The 22,733-nt window shown below is 40.1% G+C and overlaps 2 protein-coding genes across 7 annotated transcripts in view; both read left to right on the top strand.

The window, feature by feature from the left end:
• The first annotated feature begins 764 nt into the window (after positions 1–764).
• On the top strand, positions 765–16,459 carry kansl3 (KAT8 regulatory NSL complex subunit 3). Of its 6 annotated transcripts, none has more exons than XM_059336851.1 (22): positions 765–980; positions 2,828–3,102; positions 3,267–3,437; positions 3,571–3,661; positions 4,076–4,261; positions 4,387–4,515; positions 4,618–4,734; positions 5,133–5,231; positions 5,651–5,722; positions 5,847–5,921; positions 6,050–6,207; positions 6,313–6,376; positions 6,512–6,700; positions 7,331–7,487; positions 7,855–7,932; positions 8,133–8,312; positions 10,098–10,185; positions 10,400–10,527; positions 10,899–11,005; positions 11,700–11,898; positions 13,246–13,361; positions 14,675–16,459. In XM_059336851.1, the coding sequence occupies exons 2-22, from the start codon at positions 2,891–2,893 to the stop codon at positions 14,678–14,680; spliced, it is 2,622 nt and encodes an 873-aa protein (XP_059192834.1). In that variant the 5' UTR covers positions 765–980; positions 2,828–2,890; the 3' UTR covers positions 14,681–16,459. The 6 variants fall into 6 exon arrangements, with proteins under 6 accessions (XP_059192834.1, XP_059192833.1, XP_059192839.1 ...); XM_059336850.1 differs by having other exon boundaries at positions 13,243–13,361; XM_059336856.1 differs by lacking the exon at positions 7,855–7,932 and having other exon boundaries at positions 766–980.
• Positions 16,460–19,122: 2,663 nt separating this feature from the next.
• bmp1a (bone morphogenetic protein 1a) overlaps positions 19,123–22,733 on the top strand; it is a 39,130-nt gene continuing 35,519 nt past the window's right edge. Inside the window, exon 1 of the mRNA XM_059337425.1 lies at positions 19,123–19,371. Within this exon, the coding sequence (XP_059193408.1) occupies positions 19,227–19,371 (145 nt within the window). The 5' untranslated portion in view covers positions 19,123–19,226. The remainder of the gene's footprint in view (positions 19,372–22,733) is intronic.

Raw genomic sequence — 22,733 nt, 5'->3', positions numbered from 1 at the left:
TAAATATTTTGGTGTCATTCTGGCAAATTGGACTGAGATAAAAAAAATTACCTTTAAAGGGCGTGTGAAATTGAGTGCAATCTATTGGCACAAATGGAAATTAATATTTATAATCTTTATTACATCCACATAGATGTTTTCTGAAGAGATAACTTAGGCCTACTTTTTATTCTTTTTTTATTTGTAACTTCCATACATACCAAAACAACTGACTGACATGATACAACACTTGAGTTAAAACCCAAAGACTCAAAGCAGTAAAATTAGTAACTTCACTCTCCTCCTCCATGTTTTCCCAAAGACAAATGTAAAAAAAATGTTTAAATTTTGTTGTGTTTTCAGGAATCTTTATGTAAAAGGAAAATACTATAATAGTTATAATTATAATGTTATAAAAGACAATGTTTGTTGCTCACTCATTCCATATTTCGTAGCCTAAATGTCCTTAAAGTCACATTTTATTTAGTAGCCTACCTAAAATATTAAGGAAATAACTTAAAATGTGAATTATCCCAAAAGGCACTAGCAAATTTACGTAAGAAAAAATAAATTAAGCACCAATTCAGAGCACCTATGAATAAAATAATCCACAGGCATTACGTTAATTATTTTAAGGTAATTAAAATTGGTTATTGTGCATAGACTGTAAATATTTTGTAGAGTGGTTTTATGATCCAGCTTTAGCTGTAATCCAGTCCCTGTTTTGCGTCACTCACTGACGCGCCACAAACTGGGTTGCCAGTTTTGTTAAAACGTAGGCCTGACTGCCATACTTGTTTTGAGTGCCACGAAAAAGAAGATTCAGAGTCAAACATGGCAACGAATCACACAACAAAAGGAAGTGTGGATTGTACGCACTGAATATTTGTGTTTATATAACCTCAATAATTAACCAATAAATACGTCCTTCTTTGGTTTTATTTGGCTCAAAAGAAGAGTGGCAGCCGTCTCGACAAACATGGAGTAAAAAAGCGATAAAGGTGAGCAGCAGAGCGCAGCGATAGCGCCATTTGCGTAGCTTTTAGCTTGCTATGCTAACGTTAGCATGCCAGGCCAGCCCACAGTTATCAGTCCGTTTACGAAGCGTTAACATTAAAGATGAATATTAAGCTTCCAGACACGTAAAATTATAATGTTTAGTCGACGTGTTATTAGTTTAGAAGGTATATGAAACCCAAAACAGGTAAATGATATTATTTTAGATAGTAATACTCAGTATAAGGCAGTATTGGGTGGTGCTGACCGTGGACAAAGCACTGGCATGACATATGCTTGGGCATAGGGTAACTACCTTAGTGATGGTTTCCCTTATCAATTATAGTTGCGTTAATTCCCTCGATTATTCATTTTGTAGACATAAATTCAGAGAATAGCGAGTGATGGCCTTTACTTTCCCAGAGTCTTACGGTAACATCATCAGATATCTTGTTTTGACAGTCCAAACCCCAAACAAATGCAATCTACTATAATTTAGAAGATTGCAAGTCGTCACCCTGTTAAAAATAATTGCCTAACTCATTTTTTCAAGTTTCGCAGGAAACAAAACACTTCACTAAAAGTGTAACATGTGACATTTATTGATCATTTCACTCAAAAAGGATGTAACAAAGCATGGCTATTGGCATAGTAATAACACTGTGTGTAAATTATGTAATTTAAGAGAAATAAATGACTTAGGCAATCTTTCGAACATGCCTTTGTGACTTAAGCGAGATATGGTAAAACTTTATTTTTAAGGTGTCTACATAAGTCACACAAGCTTGTCAGAAACATGACATGACAAGTATCATGAGCATTAATGTTACTTCAAAGTGTCATTAATGTTCATGACACATCCCATGTCATGTTTATGACACGCTCGTGTCACTCTTATGTAGACACCTTAGAGTAAAGTGTTACCAACATTAGTGTCAACAATAAAACACTGAATTATCCCAAAAGGCACTAGCAAATTTTCAAAATTAAATTAAGCACTAATACAGCGCACCCATGAATAAGATAATCCACAGGCATTACGTTTAATATTTTAAGGTAATTAACATTGCATATTTTGCATAGACTGTATAAAATATTTCTACAGTCTATGCAAAATATTTTGTAGAGTGGGTTTATGAGGAGGAGATGATTTAGGCAAAAAAAAAAAAATTGACAAAAAATGACTTGGGCAATTATTTTAACTGTGTGACGAAATGGGTTGATTTAGTAAACCAGCATATATATTTACATTTAGGAAGCCAGTTTATTTTAGATGTTTTTTTAAACAATTCGTAGACCTGGACAATATAGCCAAAATCTTGAAATTGTATATCTAGATAACAATATTTGTCACAATATAGCATATTTTCAGGTAATCTAATAAACAAGTAGTCTATATGAAATAACCACATGCCCAAGCCTTTTTTGTCGTATACTTTTGTGTGATTTAAATACATGGCAGGTGGAAAGTACTGCATATGTTTAATTTAATTGCCAAACAAGCATGATAGTTTCAAGTAAATTACAGAGAAAAAAAGCAACAGCAACATTTTCCACCTATTCACTGACTATGTTCACATGCATGCACACAAATGCATGATATTCATATTAAGACATTAGCTTGGTTAGGTCATTCCCATAAACAGGATTCCTCTCGGCATACAGGAGTTTCACAATACAGCTGAATGAAGAAAATCTAGATTTCGTGGATGTAATTGTTTGACGATATCTCAATATTAAATCTGTGATGTGCCACTTTATTATGTTAAGTTTTGGTGCAAGACTAAGAAAGTTCTTGTTGTTTACTTGTTTTCTCAGCTTGTCTTAATACATTTTGGTTCCTCTCTGCCAGTTTGGTCTGAATCCACACACCTTGTTGAGCTCTTCCCGGGGCCCTTTGGGGCCCAGGAAGAGGATGCATCGTGGTGGGGATAAGGACTTCCAGATATCAGCAAGAAAAATGGGCACATCCTTGCTTTTTCAACTGTCAGCTCATGAAAGAGAGCTGGACTTGGTATTTCTGGACCACAGCTATGCCAAGCCGTGGAATGCCCACCCAGATGCCAGCAGCGCCCGGCCCACAAGGACGCTGTTTGTCACCCCTCGTCGCCAGCCTGAAGCCTTGTCGTGAGTCAAAAAGATCCTAAACTTAATCTGTATTGGAACTAGATATCAGACTACAGTTTGGCGTTGTCATCAGCCCCCTTTGTGTTTCGTAGCTCTCATAAAATGAATCCCCTAGCAATCAAGTTGATCACTTAACATTTTTTTTGCCTTCCTTTTGTCTGCAGAGATTCAGATTCTGTGTTAGATGTGGAGACCATCACACCAACACCTGTTCCTCTCTATGATAATCAGAAAGCTCTCAGTGTGATGAAGGAGTGTGAGCGACACGTTCTGTTTGCTCGCACGGTTGCTGAGAGCCCTCCACCCCCCGATGACTGGGAAGAACATATAAACAAGTAATCAAACATCTGGAGCAATCCACTGTTCATTTATTATCTACTTGACACTTGTGTTCATCGAGAAGACATTGTGATTGAAAGTATTTCAGTTACAGTGCGTTGGTTTGACTCCATCTATGTTCTGTTTCAGGACTGGATGGTCAGTGGCTCAGAATAAACTGTTCAATAAAGTCCTGAAAGCTCTACAAGCTGAAAGACTAGCTCGCCTGGCCAATGAAAATGTAAGTTCTGCTCATTTTTTCTAATTCTGTTGTCAAGAGCTTTTCATTTAAGACATTGTGTAACTTCTAGTGCTGGATTAAAATTGGCATTGCTCTCTAAAAATCATCAGTTATTGCACACTTTACATGCATTGCTAAGTTGGTATTTCCCACTTGGTTGATCGAATGGGTACAAAATATTTTGTGCATCAATGGCTGTTTGTACAACATATAGGTTATTTAGCTTATGTCATTGCATTAGTGGATGAATTTCACCTATTACACATCACCATATCAAAGCAGCAACATCTCGAAGGCTGTTGCAGAACCATGTAAACATATTTTCTGCCAGAGAAAAAAAACTTACAAACCAGTACAATATGTTTGGCCAATAAACATCATTTGTAAATTCTTGTGGGATCTTGTTTCCCTTAGGCTTCCAATGAGCCAATCTTGCGGAGGATAGCCGTGGACAAGTGTGCCAGGAAGGTGCGGCATGCATTAGCTAGTGTGAACTGGGACACCAAACTGACGCAGTGGTTACACACCACTATGATTGAATCCCTAAGCCTTGCAATGCTTGCTGCTTATCTGGATGTGCTGCAGACTCTCAAAAGCAAGGTATGATGTGTTTCATTGAATGGAGAGCACAAATAAGGCCTATATTTTCTGTTGGATTTTTGCACAAGTATTTGTTGGCACTAGGGATTCCTGATTCATTGCTATTCCTCTTTCTGTTTTGGAAGTTGCCATTGCTGATTGACAGGATGTTGCTGACGACAGCAAAGACCGGCGCTCCAAGTGCAGAGGCCCTGTCACTGCTCCTGAAACGGCCATGGGACCCGGCTGTTGGAGTTCTGTCTCAAAACAAACCGGTAACACTTGACTTTTTTAATGTAAAGCATTTTTATACAGCCTGTTCTTTATAATCTGCAACAGTTAAAGACCAGATGCATGTTTTTTCTTGTTTGTTTCAGAGCAAGCTTCCTGGATCCCCACTTATTCTAATTGCCTCATCAAGTCCAACCAATCCTGCTCTCTCTACCTCACGGCGAATGAGATTCTGGCAATCGCAGCTCTCTTGTTTGGGAAAGGTCTGAAGATTCACTCTAAATCTATTAAGGTTTCTAAAGAAGGAATACTCAACCCCTAAATGACAATTTGTATATCAGTTACTCACCCTGTGGTGCTTATGTGATGAAAGCTTTTTATGCATGCCTCCACGATGAACGGAGAAGCCAAAAACTAAGAAGATTTTTGATTAATGAAAATTTATGAGGGGCCAAGTTTAACAGCAAAACTATCTCGTAACATCTGTTTACAAGCTCTGTAGCAACTTGAGCAGCATAATCCAAGTTTATCATTTATCTTCAAGAGTTCTTAAAGAATTCAAGCTAAAATGAGTGAGTTATTAATATACAAACAGTCGTTTTAGTGGTGAAATACTGCCTTAATCTCAGTAAAATATCTATAATGGCTATTTCTTTGTCAGGTCATTCCAGTGCACAGTCATGTGAACAGCGGAGCCAACATTGGCATCACACAGTGCCTGGAGCACATGCTGGGCACCGTCAGGGCCAAGGTCATGGAGGTAGGATGCTCTGTTCTTTTCTGTTATTTATGTGACTGTAGTTAAGAGTGTAATCGTTATGTTCTTATGTAAGATCCTTGTAGTTGATTTGTTTGAGCCCATTCACAGTCGCATTCTTGTATGAGGGATGGCCATATGGTGGCTTAATTAACAAAAGAAAATCTTAGTTTTGTGTGTGTGCAATTTTAACTGGCAATTTTCACTTCAAGCACATTAAACCACACATGCTGTGGTTTACACACGCTGTCTTTTATTGAAATTAATTACCCCAAAAAAGGATCTTGTCTCAGTCGTTTCTTTTAATACTCCATTGATCGTGTATATGGAGGCTAATTAGAAAAATACAGCCATATTGAATACAACTTCTGTTTTGCTTTGTGTTTAATTTTATACATGATGTATCTAAATTTAACCACCAGGTTCACAGTCACTTCCCCCACAAACCAATCATCCTGGTTGGCTGGAACGCTGGTGCTCTCATCGCTTGTCATGTAAGAAAACTTCTTTTTAACACATTGTGATTGAATGTGAGGAAAATTATTTTTCACTCATGGAAAGTGTTTTTTTTTAATTCTTTAAGGTGTTATTAGATGATTAAATACTGAATCATTACAGGTATCCCTTATGGAGTATCTGACCGCTGTGGTGTGTCTCGGCTTCCCTTTGCTAACAGTCAACGGGCCAAGAGGGGTAAGACCTCAGACCTTGCATTTTTCTTATTTTATGTTGGTGCTTCTTTAATTTTACAGTTTCTATAAAAAGAAACTGGCCTTTGGCTTCAAGTCAGGAGTTGTAGGTAATGTGCTACTGACTTGCAGGATGTGGATGACCCGCTGCTGGACATGAAGACCCCAGTGTTGTTTGTGGTCGGCCAGAATGCTCTGCAGTGCAGCATCGAAGGCATGGAGGAGTTCAGAGAGAAGCTGAGGGCAGACAACAGCATGGTGGTGGTGGGAGGATCAGACGACAACCTAAGGTCAGTCACAACCTCGGACAGCAAGACACTTATATTCTATCTAGCAGAGTATAAGGGATAATATCTTTCAGTGGTAATTGTCACACTAAATGTCTCCCTCCACAGAATCAACTCAGCAAAGATGAAATCAGAGGGACTGACACAGACGATGGTGGACCGCTGCATTCAGGTTGGTCTTTACAACTGGAAATATTAAATGTACTGCGTTTTGTCTGTAGTGTGTCTCATCCTCTGCAGTACCTATTTAAAAAGAAATGTTGGCCTGTGATGTTGATAACATCATTCTTTCTTGGTGGATCTGCAGGATGAGATAGCTGACTTCTTGTCAGGCGTCCTCACACGGGCTGATGGCCACGGCCACGGCTCAGGGGAGATGAGGGACCTGGACACAGAGAAGAAGAAAAGGCCTCGGCGGGAGCTTCCCTTTGACATGGAGAGAGGGCGACCTTCCTCTCCTGCACTTAGAGTTCCCATTTCACCATCAGGCTCAGAGGTCAGTCTGTTTTTTTGCGCAATAAAATAAAAAGAGTTGTTGATTTGCATTATTCCAAATGTTTGCTGGAGAAATCAGTCATTTTAATCAAGGTAATGCTCCATTTTTTTTGGTTGCCTGTTAACAATGTCATATATATATCCTTTATTTAACCAGGTAAAAAAAAGTCTCGTTGAGATTTAAAAAATCTCTTTTACAAGAGAGACCTGGCCAAGAAGGCAGCATAAAAGTGACAAGTTACAACATTTAAAACACAATTAACATAAACAATTAAATACAATACAGCCATCACAACATCAATGACAGAGCCTCAAGTAGAGGTCATATCCCCTTTGCACATGCTTCAGCATTTTGATTTGCTAGGAGCTGTCATATATTTACTTTTTATGTAATTTTTAAGCCATATTTTTATGATGCACTTGTAGATCTGGGTTGTTGTTGTAAGTTCCAGTGTGCCAGTGCAGGAAAAACTGCAACTCCAGTATCCTGTGATCCTGAGAGATTTACACTGGTGTCGATAGGCTTAGTCAGCATTGTGTAAACTTGTTTTGCAAGGGCTTAATTGAAAGTTCATTGATTGACACTAATGAGTCATTACTCATAAGGTGTCCTCTTTTACTGTGTCCTCAGGATCTGTCGAGTGTCTGTAGCAGTCCCACTTCAAGTCCCAAACCCAAGACATCTGGCCTGTCTCCAGCACAGAAGTCCAGTCTGATCACAGCCACGCAGCTCCTCAAGACACACATGCAGCGCTCTGGCACTGTCCTCACTCACAAGCAGGCTCAAGGTTAGTTCACCACCGCACGCAACTCCAGAGGCATTGAAAACACAGTCACGTTCACAAACATGTGCACAGTGATCCCTGCTACCTGTGCGTACACAGCTCTTGCTTTTGCCCCAATTGTTTGTGCAAACTTGTTACAATGAATCATTCACCTCACCTTCTGCTGAATTTTGCAAAAGCTGTGCGAGCTGAGCAGACGGGGTGGTATAAGATGTGAAAATGATTGCAAAATGGAAAAATAATTAAGATATTATCACGTCACAACATCTGATTGGGCAAGATGGAACATGACTGAAATACTCTCCTCTCATCCTCTGTCTCTTCTCTTCCTACTACTTTCTTTTCCGGCTTTTTTTCCAATTCATTCCAGCTCAGTTTGCTGCTTTTATGAAACAAAACATGCTTGTGAGGAAAAATCTTCCTCCTGGCACTCCTCCTTGTATTTTTGGTAAGTGTCTGTCCCTCTTACTATCTCTTTCCTCTTTGTCTTTTCACTCCTTTCCTTGTTTCCATTGCCCGATTTTATAAGAATATCGCACTGAAATTGGATTTAATATCAATGATGGGTTTACAGAAAGTTAATACAGCCCAAGTTCAAGCCCCCCCTCAGCCGTCTGGTCAATACCTGTGTTTGTTTGTGTGGTGCAGTGCCAGTGACCAGTGATCAGATGGAGGGCCTGGACAGAGATGAACTGAGGTCCCATGGCAAGAGGAGGCAGGCGCCGAGTCCCACGCCAAGCAAAGCCTCCAAGAGAGCCAAGATCAAGGTCACCATTGTTTCCCAAAGCGAGTCAGCAGGGGGCACCATTAACCCAGCTGCACAGGAAGGTACAGAACACTGATATCACTACTTCATTACATACAAAAGAGACCCCAGGACCAGTAGCTTGATGTAGAGATGAATCCGGCAGCTGCTTTGTGCTCCACTGTGCTCAGCTCTGCTTGGTGACAGCAGGCTTGTTCTGACTGCCGTTTCAAGCCGCGATATGTGTGCCTTTGTGACTTTCGCCTTCAATCTGAATGCCCCATAGGTGTCATTGGGGGAACAAGTGATCACTTATCAAATCATGTTAAGCAAAATGCAGAACAACTTTGCTTTAGTATGTAAAATCTCGCCTCTGCCGTCCCCTATTGTACACTCCTGTCTCCTCCAACTTTGTTCCACAGTGCTGGATTGTATTGTGAATTCACAGATTGGGGACGCCAATATATATATTATGCCATTGCGGAATCAGTATGAAAAGGGCTAGTGATGGCAGCACAAACTTTGGCATTAAATGTCGACATTATTGACCGTCTGCTGCCAAATTAAATTATGTTTCAATTTTTTATGGTTTGAAAAAAACAAACACTCCTATTTAACAGGTCTTCCAGTGTTTCACTTTAATTGAGTGACGGTGTTCACTGTTGACTTTCCTGTTGCATGTAGTAGCTTAATAACACAAAAAACACAGATGAGAATGTGTTTATAACTGATGTAAGTAAAATTGAAGGCTTTTACTTTTGTTTGCTTTTAAAAGCCGTCACTTCAAGCAACCGTGACCCATTCGGTGAAGTCACCTGTTAACATGGTCCCTCGTTAAATCAAAACATCAGATACCATTGTTCATGTTCTATTTGTGATGCTGACTGAATAATCTTTACTTTGTGGTCATTGGGTTAACCTAGTTCCAGTAGATAACATTTTATTTCAAAATAAGTAGTTGATTGAGTTAGTTTATTGTGTGGAATCACCACAGCCCCTCAGCAATTGGTTGTGAACTCGAAAAATGGAGAACAGTTTATTTTCACTATTTCATTCACTATAAAAGTGACCCCAGTGTGAGTGAGAGACAGAAGACTGACTGTTCTGATCACAGGTTTCAACCTCCTCCACATTATCTCTTCAACTGTTGTTGACAATGACAGAATGCTGGTCTTCAACATATCTAACAACAAAAACCTTTTCAGACGGAGGTCCCTGAAGTAACATATTATCAAATACGGGTCTATGACATAATGGTTTTCAATTACCAAGTCCTTGACACAAAAGAGATTTAGAACTGCTGTCGGAGACATTGTAAGCTCACTAACATTAGATAGCTAAGCAGTGTTAACTTAGCTGAGGTTACTTGTTTCAACATGTTAGGCTACTGACATTATGAATCAACTCCCAGACATCATTGTCAACGCAGCATTACATAGGAGGTAAAGGTAAAAGTACAGTATTGGACTCTTCCTATGACATCTTGTATTCCAATCCAGGGGTATTGTCGAGCGACTCCACTGCTGCAATGGCAACTTGTTTACTTCTAGTACTTTCTGATTTCAGAAGAATGTGAAAATGTGAACTTGCCTTGGCTTTTTTTGTTTGTGTGATTGGAGTACACTGCTACTGTTGTTTTCTTGTCTTGTGGATTGATTTAAATCAGTAGTGGGCCGACGGGATGGGGAAAAACATTTTAGCTGCTCATCTTCATACAGATCTCTAGATAAAGCAATAAGAAGATAAACATGTTTTTGTTTGGTGTGCAGTATTGCTAAAGTGAAAGCCACGTATACCTACAAGACTGCCTAGTATTGTTTGGTTTCCTAAAAAACAAGTCATCATGATGTGATATTTTTTCCATGCAGTGGGTGTCTCTGGGAAGCCATTGACAGTGACAGTGGGACAGACAGTGGCTGGAGCCAAGGAGCTCTCTGGACTTCTCACAGGACAGCGGTAAGCTAACCCGCCCTGCTACACACAGGCACAATAGAGCGCTTAAACCCCCTAATCATGCCTACACCCACGCCCACACTCCTACCCTTGTGGACAAAAGTGTGTCTGGTGCAGAGGGATTGATGAGTGGTGTAGTCTGGGAGCTGAGTGATGGCCAAACATCACTTGCTGGGGTAGCTCCTGAGTAGATTGGTGGTTATGTGTGTCACTGCAGGTCTGGTAGTCTCTCAGAGGTATCTGGTGCCCTGTCCCCAGGCTCCAGCTCATTCAACAGCGTGCAGCCTTGCATGGTTTCAGGGTCCTCCACACCAGTCCAGGCGCAAGCTCCGGCTACTGCCCAAGGTATCTCTGTCCTGTCCTGCCCTGCACGCTTGTTTGCACTCTCAGCTGTGCAGCTAATCTCAGCACAGTGACCTAAACACACAGTTTTAACCACTTTGATTAAAGTTTTGAACACTGGATGAGAACAGTGTGTGAGGACAACATATTCTAGCAAACATCATCATTGATTACCTCTTGCGCCATCGCTGTCTGTCGCTGTCCTGAACCCTACCCTTTGGACATGACTTGTGTGTGGTGTGTTTGTGTGTGCGTCCATCTAGGCCTGTGGGGGGGCTTGGGGGTTGGAGATGTTTGTAAAAAGAGATGTTGTGCAAGTATTTCACCCAATTTTCAGCTCCATTGATTCACTGTCTTTTTTTGTTTGTGTGCAGCGCCTTCCGCCAGCAGTCTGCTACAAGGCCTAAGTTTCAGTCTTCAGGAGATCGTCACCAAAGCTCCTAGCTTGCCCTCCACAGCAGCTAATACAGGCAGCACCCAGGTACCTGTTGCTTATATGGTTACATTGAATAAAAGATTTGTTTAAAGTCCAGTCAAAAGGATCTATACTCTGCTGACAACCAATTTTCAAGCATATTAAGAATGCACTGAAGTATAGTTGCCAAAGAAAATGAGAAACATATAGTCTGGAGGCTCAAACATGTATGGCTGAACCTTTCCAGTGTTTCCTCCAATATAAATAAAATAATAATAATAGACCAGACAGCAAAATAACATTAAGCTTGGTGGGGTGAAGGCCAGATCAAGGATTTCACCGTGAAGGAAAAAGATGACATCCTTCAGCCCCTTTTTAAGAGTTTCTGTTGTTGTTGTTTTATTTTTTCTACTTATTAATATTTTATTATTAGGGTAAACACTAGAGTATTTTTACACACTTTAAAACTTGCCTCAGGGGACTCCAAACTTTTTTAAAGAGGTTGGTTTGTAGTTGAGAGTGTTTTAAAATATCTGTCCATCCTATTTATATCAATATGAACAGACTAAATATCAGCAACACATTTCAGTTTTATCTTAGTGTATTTAATAATGGCAACTGAATGTCAACTGTACACACACAATAGGAAAACATGCAAGCTGTTACAAAAGTTTACTAATAGGACTAAAAGATGACCCTCAGTCTGTTGTTTTTTCTGTGACGAGACCTTAAACTTGTTTGTCTTCTCCTCCACCCTTAGGCGGTCTGTGGGAAACCCCAAGGTCAGGTCCTGAGCTCCGTCGGTACCAGCAGCAGTACTCTGCTCCGGGCGGTGCCTGTGGTCACCACAGGAGGAGTGGCTAAAACCACCGCCATCCACCAGCTGCTCACGAACGGCGGACTGGCCAAACTTGCCAGCAGCCTTCCCGGCTTGGCGCACATCACCAATCAGACCGCTGGTATGTCTCGAACTGCCAAAACACGACGGCCACGTTGAATGCTCAGAGTTCATTCATCCTTTGTTTTGGAAACACTAGTTCAGGACGTCTGTAGGCCAGGGAGGCTTGCCGCAGTAGAGGACCGTAAAGGACAGCCCTGTCGACGTGTGTGTAGATGGTTTGCCTGGAAGAACCTGACTGTTATAAGGTGACATAGTCAGGTGTGCAGATATACAGCATCAGAGGGCAGATCTGTGCCGTACGACCATTTGGTTTTCATGATCAGAAAGAGCCATATTGGAAAAGTAGGGTTGACATTTTGAGTTTGCAGCTTATATTTGACGCATAATGTTCATGTAGAAATGGATGTAAAATATATATAAATGTATGAAACGATTTGATACAGAAGAATTGTGGATTAAGTTAAAAGCAACGGCTATGGTTGAACATCTTTAGAGGTGGAGTCAGAGATTCTGCAGTAAGATTGTTGATAATTGAACTCAACCCCCAACAAATACACCCCTCCTGTCAGTGCTTCTTATTTTACCGTCCTTTCCATTCCCGCCTTTCTCTTAATTCATCATGGCTTTTCCCCTGTCCTGCCCTGCTCTTGCTTTTTGGCTGGAATGCTGTTGTGTGGCTCAGTCCAAGCCACTTTGTTCATTTCATTTACAGAGCACAGGGCTGTGTATGAACACTGGATTTTTGTCAGCGCACACACAGAACGGACAGCTAGTGAAACGCGTGGATGGTGTGTCCGAATCTGACCAAAAGTACTGGATTAGAGTCGCTGACTCCACCTTTGATACAATACCCAAAAGTTCAATCACGACTGCTTTGTACGTCAGATTTGTTCGTTAGAGCTGCCATTTCATGTTTGTGTTTATTGTTTGCCTCATGTGATAACATTTTGTAAATCCTTCCATTGAATCACCTGCTTATAATACCCATATGTATGAATGCTGACAGAGACGTGTTGAAGAGCAATAACATTATCACATGGCATTACCCAAGCTGTGTTCCTGTTGTTACAATAAAGACTGGAATCAAACCCATGTTTTCATTGCTCCTGTTTGTTTTCTATTATCTTTTAGTGTGAATCCGTTGTATTTCTCACCTCTCCCACTTATCTAAAGCTCCAAAGTTGATTTTTCCTTTCATTCTGTTCATTATCCAACAACCTGCTACAGTTTTAATTTGCAAACCTGCCCACAAAGCAAAAAGATCACTGATGACGTCCATCACAGCATTTGTGACAACTTTTTGTGGCAAAGTCAAATACTTCAGCCCATTTTAACTGATAGTGTATTTTGGGGGGTTGGCATGTCTAGCTATTAGTGCTGAGCAGTTTTGTTTGTGTGTCAGTAGGGCAGAAAGCCCCCACTTCGATAACGGTGACCCTGCGAGGAGCGCAGCCCAGTAGAGTGGGATCTCTCAGCCAAGCTGGTGAGGTTGTGACGCTGGCTCGCACCCTTGAGCCTAAGGTGTGTCTCATTTAAGCATCTAATGCCTCCAAATACAGTCACATTCTTACACAGAGCTCTCTTTTTACTTACTTAATTCTTATGTGATGTTAAGTACTGGCTTCTGCTTTTTGATTTATGCAACTGCTTTCTTTTCTGCTTTCACACTGCCCACATTGTTATCCATACAACCCCGGACAATTTATCTTCTTGGGTAGCTTATGAATATCTTCATAATGCCATTAAATCATTTTAATGGCATAGTGTGGGGTAACATATTAAAAAATGAATTATTACTGTAATTAAAGGCCGTAAATAGTAATCATTTACCCAATTTAACACAGTGTTTTGTTTCTTAAAGGGACAGTTCACCCCAAAATCAAAAATACATATTTTCCCAGTTACCTGTAGTGCTATTAATCAATCTAGACTTTTGGTTTGAGTTGCTGAAATAGAAATGTCTGCCTTCTCTTGAATATAATGGAAATAAATGGCAATTTGATTGTAATGCTCAAAGTGCCAAAAAAGTGTCTCTACAGTTACTCAAGATAATCCACAGACTTTATTGTGAGCAGTTTCATGCAGGAACTATTTTCTTTTTTAGAAAGGTTCCTACATGAAACTGCTCACAACACGGTCTGTGGATTATCTTGAGCAACCGGGTCGTGATTTCTGGAAAAAGACATTGCTGTTGAGTTTTTCCAATATGTTGTTTGTGCTTTGAGGACTACAAACTGAACGCCAAGTAATTCCACTATACTCTCCGTGTCTGATAACTCCAACCCTCCGAATGATAAACAGCACTACATGTAAGAGAAAATATGTGTATTTTTTATTTCGGGGTGAACTGTCCCTTTAAGCGACTTTGGGTACCTTTAAAAGCGCTATAAAAATTGAATGTATTATTATTATTATTATTATTATTATTAAGTTGCACACAAAATAGTTTAAGGGTATAAACACTGATATGAGTCCTTATTGTTTGAAATGGCACCACCCAGAAGGTTTTTTCACATTTTGATGTTTAATCATAATAGGACATCAAGTAAAAAAAAACTGCCATGTCTGCAGAGTGAAAACAACCTCCTCAGCTAACTTTTATCTTAATCCATCTGAATAGGAGGATGTTTACAAAAGGGAGCTGCACATCTGAAAATACCCTTTCTCATTATTACTGAAGATACTGTTTGCACTCTGAGGTTGCTGACAGTCAGTTCTAGAGCCCAAGAAGTAAATGTCAGACATAGCTTTGTTGTTAAGACTTTAATATAAATAGGCTTATGATTGTATTTTCTGGAGTGTGAGTTAATTAATTCCACTGTGCCCTTTTGCAGCAGTGAAAGGTTTCCGTGTGGCGATACACCTGATGTAAACTGGTGCTGTGCCAGAGGCATGTGGGAGCCGCAGCCTGCTGCTGAGACTGTTCCCTCCCTGCAATGATGAACGCACCATCCCAACAACGTGCAGAACACCTGCCTGACATCCTCCAGAGAGCTCCCCTGTCGAGACGGATGGAAAAGGCCAGGCAGTCGCTGTCGGCGGTGGCTGAGCTGCTGCGTTGCTTAACCTCCTATATTCTGTACAGATGGGTAGTGGACTGCAATCCGTGCTACAGTCTGTGCTCTCTTCTTACACCTTTAACACTCTGACTGCCAGGTATAAAACATGACACACATGTTATCCTCATTGGAGGAAATAATATCATGAGAACGCTGCCTGGACTGTGATAATACTGCTGTAAAGCCTTGGTGCAGACTGTACGCCTTTATCTCAACTAAAGAAAAAAAAAAAAGCTTTTTCTGAGTGTATGTTAAGTCTAAATCCTTTAATTAATATCTCTCTGCATCTCTTTTATCATAGGCCTAGAGTGTCAAAACTCTTTATTTCTGAATAGCTCCATAATTTGTGAAATAACTATATTTAAATGTTGGTCGTGGCTTCTGTTTTATTTATCACAGTAATTATATTCACGTCATTGCAGCAGTTCATCATAATAATTGCTTTTATGTGGAACAGTTTTATTTCACCATGACAAACAACCTATAATCATATGATGGGCCTAAAATATGACGGAGTAAGAAGTAAACTTTAATTAAATGTCATTTTTGTCAGAATTATGTGATTGCAGAAGCTACAGTATGCTGTCAAAGATGCCTGGCGTTGCACCTGTGCAATGCTTCCTTTGAATAATCTGCACTTTGCACTCAAAAAGCTGTATTACGTTAAAGGTCATGTCCCTCCATATTTACGATAAACAGTATCTGCTATATTTACTACTGTATAATGCAGTATGTCCCATCTGCACTGTGTCATCACCTGTGTAAGGACTTTTTGTTTGAAACAGCCACAGTAAAAAGGAAAAAAACTAAGGACACTCAACTGTGTTTCCTGCTTGCTAATGTAAATATTTGGCCCTGTGTGTTCAGCACTTGTATTGAGCAAGCTAAGAATCTCCTCTTGTCCAAAATATAATGAAGGCGCTTGCGCTCATGCGTGATAGTTATACTGCCGAGTTCCCAGCATAAACACAGCCCACTCATCTCAGCTGACATCCTGTCTTAAATTCCACACACAGGCAGCAGTCAGATAAGATAAAGAGAGGAGTGTGTCTCCTCCCTCTTATATAAGCCAGGCTTTGTATGTAATAGGCAGGGACAGGATAACTGATGCCAGTCTGACACAAAACAACAGAGCTGCTGGCAGAGACTCCCATCATCATCATCATATGCAGCAGCAGCAGCAGTGGATATTCAAGCAATCTGTCTGAGGTCTCCCCATCCAATCTCCACCTCAGTTCTGTTATTTTCTGCAGAAATTAGTTGGATGTGCAGTGAGACTGGAAAGAGTATTTCAGCTTATATTCACTATTTGCATTATCATATTTTGTGATCAATTGAAACTGCGGGGATGTCTTAATTTCTCTCCTTTCTGGCCACATTTTCTGTTGATATTTAGTTAAACTAAAGTTTCATTAAGTTGAAAATAGAACCGTAAGACAGTAAGACCAAAATGCTTTAATATGTGCAGAACGAACCCTGTGCTATGTTGATGCAATTTACAGGTGTGACATGCCAACATACCATCATATAACTTGAGTAAAAGTGAATTTCTTTTAAAAAGGTGTCTGTGTGATATTTCTGCTTGTGACAGAAACATATTACATCATATTTTTTTATATTTATATTGCTTTGAGGTGTAGAGCAGGTATTAGTGCAAATGTGAATTGAATACAATCAATAGGAGTGGTTATTTTCTATATGATATATATTGATCAATTTGATCACTTTTACAGCACTTTGCTGTATACAATAATTTGTTACAGTCATCCTTTTTATGAAGGTGACATATCAGAATTATGGAAAAACATGTTTTTTTTCTCCCTGGTCTGAGGTATGTGGTTTTAAAAAAACTAAAGCCCTTTGGAGGATTTGTGCTTGTACTAACTGTGCCCCCTCCACCTTTGTAGTCAGAATTTCGCCCCTGCTCACAGGTAGACAGGGGCACAACACGGCAGGAACACCTGGCCAGTGTCCCCGACCCTGGGTCAAGGGAGATCCTCTTATCCTGGACATGAGCAAGACACACAGTGGCCCTGCAGGTAGATAATAACAAACATTCTAATAATAGTATAAAGGCTAGTTCATGTACTTTACTCTTTGTATATGCATTTGTTTTTCTACAGATTTTTATATAGTGATTCTGAAAAACAAGTAGTATTATAAGATGAAAACGAGATGATAAATTAGATAGTCCCTATCATACCGGCTGGGGTATCCGCAGGCATCAGAGGTGTACTTTTTATCATATTGCACAATTTCTTTATTTAGTTGTCATTCCAATTTATCATATCACTTTCTGTTTTAATTCTAATTAGTGCTTTTTAAAAATACCGATTTATTGGGGTCCTGGGGCACCAGAGTTAAAAGCAGTTTTAATAGACAAATAGAATAGATAAAGTGTTGCCCATGGGTCCTAATTTAAAGTATCACACACAGTCAGGGGGAAAGAGGAACTCAGTTTTACACATGATGCTAGTTAACTTTTCTAAAATAATGATAATTGGGTTTTTTTCTCTCTCTTTAGATGACATTAAAAACAAAACTGTTGAGGTTATAAGAGGAAATAAGTTTATATTTTGCGATAATGTTTTTCTCCTACAGTAGTTTATTATTGGGGTCTCCAGAGAAGCTCATGTTCCAATTACTAAATGAGTAAACAACAAGTAAACATACACTATAGGCCAAAAGTTTGGAAGCAAGGACAATACAGGTTTAATAATCTTCAATTTTCTGTTCACAATGACTTTTTAAAAAATAAAAAAAAACAGTATGAATTCTTTGGATTTTTGGATGTATTTACTGCATGATCAGACTAGTTTCATTGAATTGAACCATTTCCTTAATTTACATTTAGGTATACATTGATGCTACCAGACCATTACTGAATAAATGTAAACAAAAGAGAAGAAGGGCTTAGTTTTGGGGTTAAGAATATTTGCACTTGAGTCACAACTTCAGTGGAAAAAAAAAAAAAAAAAATTAAATTAAACAGTTTGCATTATTCACTTCAGCTCTTTGGCTTTTGGGACTTTGCCTATAAATATAAACAAATGCCTCGTATATGGCATGCTGTTGTTAAAGCCAGAGAAGGTTACTTTGAAGAAAGCAAAGTCTAAGCAAGAAAAACCCAAAACCCCGAAAATTGCAGTTCTAATGTGTTCTGATAAGTGACTGTTTGTATAATAACCATGTTCATTTTCTTGCAAACTATACCAATTAAACTATGATCTTTTTTTGTACAAATTTGATCTTGCTTCCAAACTTTTGGCCTGTAGTGTACAAACTCAGACTATCTTGACATACACCTGCCTTTTTTTTTTTTGGACATTTATTTACATTTGACTTCCCTTCCTGCAGTGTTCTGTGAATTGCCAACAGGTGGCGCTCTAATCACTTCAATTTAGTCGTGACTCCTTATGCTCCCTTCAGAAAGGTCAAGCTCATTCTGTTTGTTTGTATGCGTGTTTGCGTGCACACGCGCGCGCACGTGTGTGAGTGGGCGTCTGGAGTCTAGTGCGCACGTGTGAATCCGTGTGCGTGCGTAAAGAGTGCGCGTTTCTGCTCTGCTGTCTCTGCGCTGCGTTCGTGTTAAAGGGGAAGAAAAAAGGAAAGTGAATGAGTGAGTTTGAGTGTAAACAACTTTAATTAAACTGTTAAAAGACACAGAAAATAATAACCCTTAAATATGTCATGTAAGTACAGTTTTTGTTTAACTTTTATAGACATAATGGAGACAAACTTAAACGCCAGGGGACATTTTTTTCCAACAAGCTCTTACCCCAGGGAGAAAATATGATGATATCTTTACATTGGTCGATTTAATATTGAATTATGGTCTATAACTATAAACAGTAGAGTGTGGAGGCGGCAGAGGAGAAACTATCACCACATTCTTCACAGAGAGATAATATGTAGCCTAGTGAACCAAATTATAGTCCCTCATATGCTCTTCAAGGACCCCTGATGGGCCGACTAGGGAGCAATAAAAATGCACAGGGGCATCACGGAGTAATAGGGCATTTTCAACGCCCCTGTGGAGCTGCCAGATCATCAAAGTTTCTCAGCCAGCGTACTCTTCACTCGCCCGAAGCTCCGGCTGGAGGAGAGAAATCACTGCCCCCAAGAGCCAAGAAGACACCGGAGAGAGGCTGAATTTAAAACCCGCCCTCTGGAGGGATCTCGTTTCCCCCCCACCAAAAAACCCTCCCATTTTCTCTCTCTCTCTTTCTCTCACTCACTCTTCTGTCTCTCTCTCTCTCTTTCCCTCTGTCCCTCTCTCTTCCTTTACCTTTATCCCTCGCCTTTCGCCGTTTCCCCCACCACAATAATGGATCTCACGGCGAGATGTTTGTGTCTCCTATCCTGTCTCGGCGTGATATTGGCGATCGATTTGGAGGCGATTGATCCAGGCTACTATGTGGAGCCCAGTGCCACATCAGAGGCGATCGACTATAAGGATCCCTGTAAAGCTGGTGAGATTTTCCCCCTTTTTTCTGTAGTAGCTACGCTGTGTGATTCACCTTTTATGTGGAGGTAGAAACATGCCACGAATCTGTTTTGCGGAGCTTGCACAGCACAGATCGGCCAGAGAAACGCTTTCTGAGAGATGACAGTAGTGGATGTAGTTTCTAAAAGGCTTGGGGGAACATTTTGTGCATTTGTTTTGTACTGAGTGTCATAGTTTGTGCAGTTTGAAACATTTGAAGCACACACTGGGTTGCCTTGGATAACCCAGCTCGGAGAGCGTCTTTCTGCAGGGATTGTAAGAATGAAAATAAAAACGGATGAATGCATTTCTCGACACTTGAAAAGTTTTGGCTTAAGTGCTTGTTGAAAAGTTACAGTCTCCTGTTTGTGGCAAATGCACTTTTATTTTTTAAAATCATGATCATGTAATTCCTGCAGGCGGTCTGTTGTGTGTTATTAAAAAGCCTGAGCTGTTGGGGGGAGAAAAAAAAGGATTTCTGCACTTTGATTTACAGACTTCTGCTCCCTTTCTGGTTGCTTTTTGTCACTGCACAAATAGTGTTTTTTTTCCACCGGCTGTTCACACGGCCACTAAAACAAAGTGGAGGAGGGGAGAGAGGAGAGTACAGTGGAGCTTAGGAATTATGCACACACAATTCTGCTGGCTGTTGTCTTACGGCTCATGATATAAATATGTCTGCTTCTTTTCTGCTGTGGTGAGACTTTTTTTTTTTTACCATAATTTGGCAAAAGCATACTTGTCATTGTAATCTTTTTTAGAGTGTGTGTGTATGTGTGTGTGTACTGTGAACTCACTGTCTTGCCAAATCCCTTTGGGGGAGTTTGAACAGATTGTGTTTTCCATCTGGTGAAAGTATTCAGGTTACAGATACAGAGAGTTGGCTTCACTCAAAATGACCTCCAAAGTCCTGGAAGTGCTTACCGATATGGCATTTGACAATTTCTGATGGTGGCAGTCGATGATTAAAAACACAGTGCAGTTCTCCCCAACTCTGAGCTACCCTCTTATCTGTTTTCTTCATCTTTCCCCTCGGCGAAGAAGAGTAAGTGTCAAGGGAGATGTAAAGATTGTGCTTTATGAGTGTTGTGGCTTCACATAAACACGACAAAGGCCAAACTGCAGATGAAGCGTGTCCCAAGTCAGTGAAGATGTTGCTTCCTGTTTTTGCTTCACTGTGACTCATTCAAGTGGTCATAGCAGATTGTTTTGCATCACTTGTATTGATTAATGGACATGGACGTGCTGTTTGGATGACTAACGGAAGGGTCAACAATACTTTGTTTATATTTCAAGTGGGCTTTTTTCTTAAATTTCCAAGCAATTGCTGATAATTTTCGGAAATGTCTCATCAGGGATATTCCCGCTTGATAATCCCCTGTCGGCTTGTGAGAATGTTATCATTATTTGTAATCCTGTTTCAACTGTAATTCAGATGGAGTGCAGTTTTGTTTATGGTTTCCTCTGGGCACGTCTGCAGACAGGTGGTTGGGAGACGGTCACACAAGTACAAACTCCCACTCTCCTAACCCTCCCAGTCTCCAGCTCTTCCAACACCCACCTGCTTTTCTCCTTCCTACTAGGCAACAAAATGTCCAAGATGTCTCAGCTCTCCCTTTTTACATTTTTTTTACTCCTCACTCATTTGAAACACCAGAGCCAAAAAAAAATGCTATAGTCAACTGCATACGTGTAGATCCTGATTCTGAGATTATTGATTTTCTCTCTTTTTCCCTAATTTTTAAAGCACATCGCTGCAAAGAGTCTATTTGATCGCTCACCGTGGCCTCAGGATCAGCATTTTTATGTCATGCTGCTTCCGCCCAGGATAATGCTTACAGCCGTGTGAAGTTTCTGATGCAGTAATGCATTTTTTTTGTCCTCTGTTTGCCTGTCCTTGGCTGTAAAGGAGCAGTTCACCCCAAAACCAAAACAATACATTTCCCCCCTCTTACCTATAGTGCTATTTACTGTATCTATATTGTTTTGGTTGGAGTTGCAGAGTGTTGGAGATGTCAGTTATTGAGATATCTGCATTGTCTAGAATATAAAAGAATGATATGGCACTCAGGTTGTAGTGCTTAAAACGCCAAAGAAAGACATTTAAAAAACTGAACTTCAATGTCTCTTTAAAATAAATCATGACCTCTCAGAAACCCAGACATCTCTATAACTCTGCAACAGTCTAGATAAATAGCTCTGCAGATAAGAGAAAATACATGTGTTTTTGATTTGGGGGTGAATTTTAGTAACCAGTTGAGGAATGCATGTGTGAAATTGTTTTCCGTTGACCTCTTGAAAGTGAATGCAGTCATGAAAAATAATGATTCCCATGAAGAAGAGTAGTTCTGGCACAAGTTCACCTTCTTCAAGGTGCACAGAGAAAGAAAAAATGGCTAAAGAAGTCAAAACTCCAGCAACACTTTTAAGAGTCAAATAATGAATCCCACCCAGGTATTTGTGGAAAAACAAGATGACACATTGATGTGATACTCAGTTATCTAATTGCCCAAGTGGTTACCATTTAATTTAATTCCCTCAGATCATTTAAAATTAACTAACTTTTTCTTTCTTGCCACTCCGCCTCAGTTGAGCCAAACAAATCCCTCAAAAATGTTCACATTTACAAAGGATTAAATAACTCATCACTATACCAGACATGATAGAAATGTGCATTGATTGAAGCGAGCAGTGCAATAACACTGAAGTAATGCCATCTATTTAGGAAGTTAACCAGTGGAAAATTCCTTAGTCTGCAGAACTCCAAACTTGGCAGCATCCCAGGAAGTCATTTAAGACTCTAACAACCCTCTGAGATTAGATCCACTCATTTCCAAAATGAAAAATGGATGAGAACGAGTCACGCTCATTGTCTGCTCAGCTTAAATGATGATTATAAAAGCAGTGAGTAGTTTGACATGTATGTATGTATTCATTTATGAAGCAAACATCTTAATCTACTAAAGACTCCTGGCATTGTGTGTCTGTCCTTTGTTGGATATGCTGCAGACAGGGCAACCTGAACGCCCCCGTCTTCTCTCATCCTCTCTTATGCAAGTGGTTTTCTGGTCTATCTGGGCACCCAGCTCTCTTCTATGACTGGCTCAAACACTTCACACAGACTGTAGGTCATTCACCTCGTGCCAAGGGGAAAGCACGGCTGGAAGGTGGTGGGGCAGGCCGGCTGTAATGTGCCACACCAGCCCAGGTGATGGTGAGTGCAGGCCATTCACGAGGGGGCATGTTATCCACAAACTGTTTGCTGCCTCTGAAGAATTTGTAGCTGTCAGCAGAGACTTTTCCTTTCACCGCTCAGCGTTGAGCCGTGACTGGGATTTGGCCATTTAA

The sequence above is a fragment of the Centropristis striata genome, chromosome 7 (genome assembly GCF_030273125.1).
Source record: "Centropristis striata isolate RG_2023a ecotype Rhode Island chromosome 7, C.striata_1.0, whole genome shotgun sequence".
Taxonomy (NCBI): Eukaryota; Metazoa; Chordata; class Actinopteri; order Perciformes; family Serranidae; genus Centropristis; species Centropristis striata.
Note: the sequence above shows the minus strand (reverse complement) of the source record. Positions and strands in the feature narration are given on the sequence as shown.

Excerpts from the sequence above, each read along its gene's own strand:
- kansl3 (XM_059336850.1), top strand. The coding sequence starts at position 2,891 with ATGCATCGTGGTGGGGATAAGGACTTCCAGATATCAGCAAGAAAAATG. Across the intron at positions 3,438-3,570 it reads TGGGAAGAACATATAAACAA|GACTGGATGGTCAGTGGCTC; the intron begins GTAATCAAACAT and ends GTTCTGTTTCAG. Across the intron at positions 11,899-13,242 it reads CATCACCAATCAGACCGCTG|TAGGGCAGAAAGCCCCCACT; the intron begins GTATGTCTCGAA and ends TTTGTGTGTCAG.